Source organism: Eimeria tenella, genomic scaffold, assembly GCF_000499545.2.
Source record: "Eimeria tenella Houghton genomic scaffold, Eth_scaff1962, whole genome shotgun sequence".
NCBI lineage: Eukaryota > Apicomplexa > Conoidasida > Eucoccidiorida > Eimeriidae > Eimeria > Eimeria tenella.
In genome coordinates this window covers 970-1,970 of record NW_013546113.1, presented here as the reverse complement: position 1 = coordinate 1,970, position 1,001 = coordinate 970, and the positions used below count along the sequence as shown (strand labels likewise).

The 1,001-nt window shown below is 66.4% G+C and overlaps 1 protein-coding gene across 1 annotated transcript in view; it reads left to right on the top strand.

The window, feature by feature from the left end:
• Positions 1 to 229: 229 nt before the first annotated feature.
• Positions 230 to 1,001, top strand: part of ETH_00040295 (uncharacterized protein) — a gene marked incomplete at both ends in the record, with an annotated part of 1,194 nt that continues 422 nt past the window's right edge. The window contains 2 exons of the mRNA XM_013380890.1: positions 230 to 289; positions 836 to 1,001. Of these exons, the coding sequence (XP_013236344.1) occupies positions 230 to 289; positions 836 to 1,001 (226 nt within the window). The remainder of the gene's footprint in view (positions 290 to 835) is intronic.

Genomic DNA, 1,001 nt, shown 5'->3' with positions numbered 1-1,001 from the left:
CTGGAGCGTTGTTGTGGGTTGTTGGACGTTGCTGCAGGCCACGAAGTCGCGCGTGGCGGCCCTGTGGTGCCTGCTGCATGCAATTCTGGTGGAGCTGGACTTCTCGGACAGCAAGTTGGGGCTGCAGTTCATCAAAGAATTAATTTCCGAAAGATTAAAATCTTTTCGAGAAAGAGCTTTTCAAACTGCAAGAGTCTTCGCCCGCAGCGCCTTCAGCCTCGAGGCCCTGATGCTCGAACGCACCCACGGCTACCACAGCCTCCAGTTCTTCCGCAAACTCCTCAAACAGGTCCTAAACACAACACCTTCAGGGGCCCCCAGGGGCCCCTGGGGGCCCCCAGGGGCCCCCGGGGGCCCTCAGGGCTTCTGGGGGCCTCGGGGGGCCCCAGGAGGTCTTGGGGGGCCCCAGGAGGCCTTGAGGGCCCTCAGGGGGCCTTGGGGGGCCCTCACGAGGGGGCCCTACGGGCACCGGGGGCCCCCTGGGGGTACCACAGGGTGTTGGAGGGCCCCCTGGGGGCCCCAGAGAGGCTTTAGAGGGTCCTGGGGGGCCCCAGGGGCCCCAGGGGCCCCTGCGGTCTCCCGGGGGCGCCTCAGGGGCCCCAGGGGCCCCTGCGGTTTCCCGGGGGCGCCTGGAGTTGCTTTAGAGGGTCTTTAGAGGGGTTTAGTGGTGCAGCGGGGGTTCGGGCGGGTTCGGGCGGGGTGTGGTGGGCCCCCCAAGGGTACTTGGGTACTTGCTGTGTCGGGGGGCCCCCTTGCTGCTGCCTTGAGCAGGACGTGCTGGGCTGAGAGCGTTGCTGCTGCTGCTGCTGCTGCTGCTGCTGGGCGTTTGCTGCAGGCGGAGGCTGACTGGCCCGCAGTGGCGGAGCGTCTGGAAGCAATTCGGGGACTTTTGCTTCGGCGCGAAAATCTCATTTTGGATATTACTGGAGACGCAGCAACTCTATGGGAGGCCCTCGAGGGGGAGGGTAGGGGGCCCCTCCTGGGCCTCGTGGGGGCCCTCC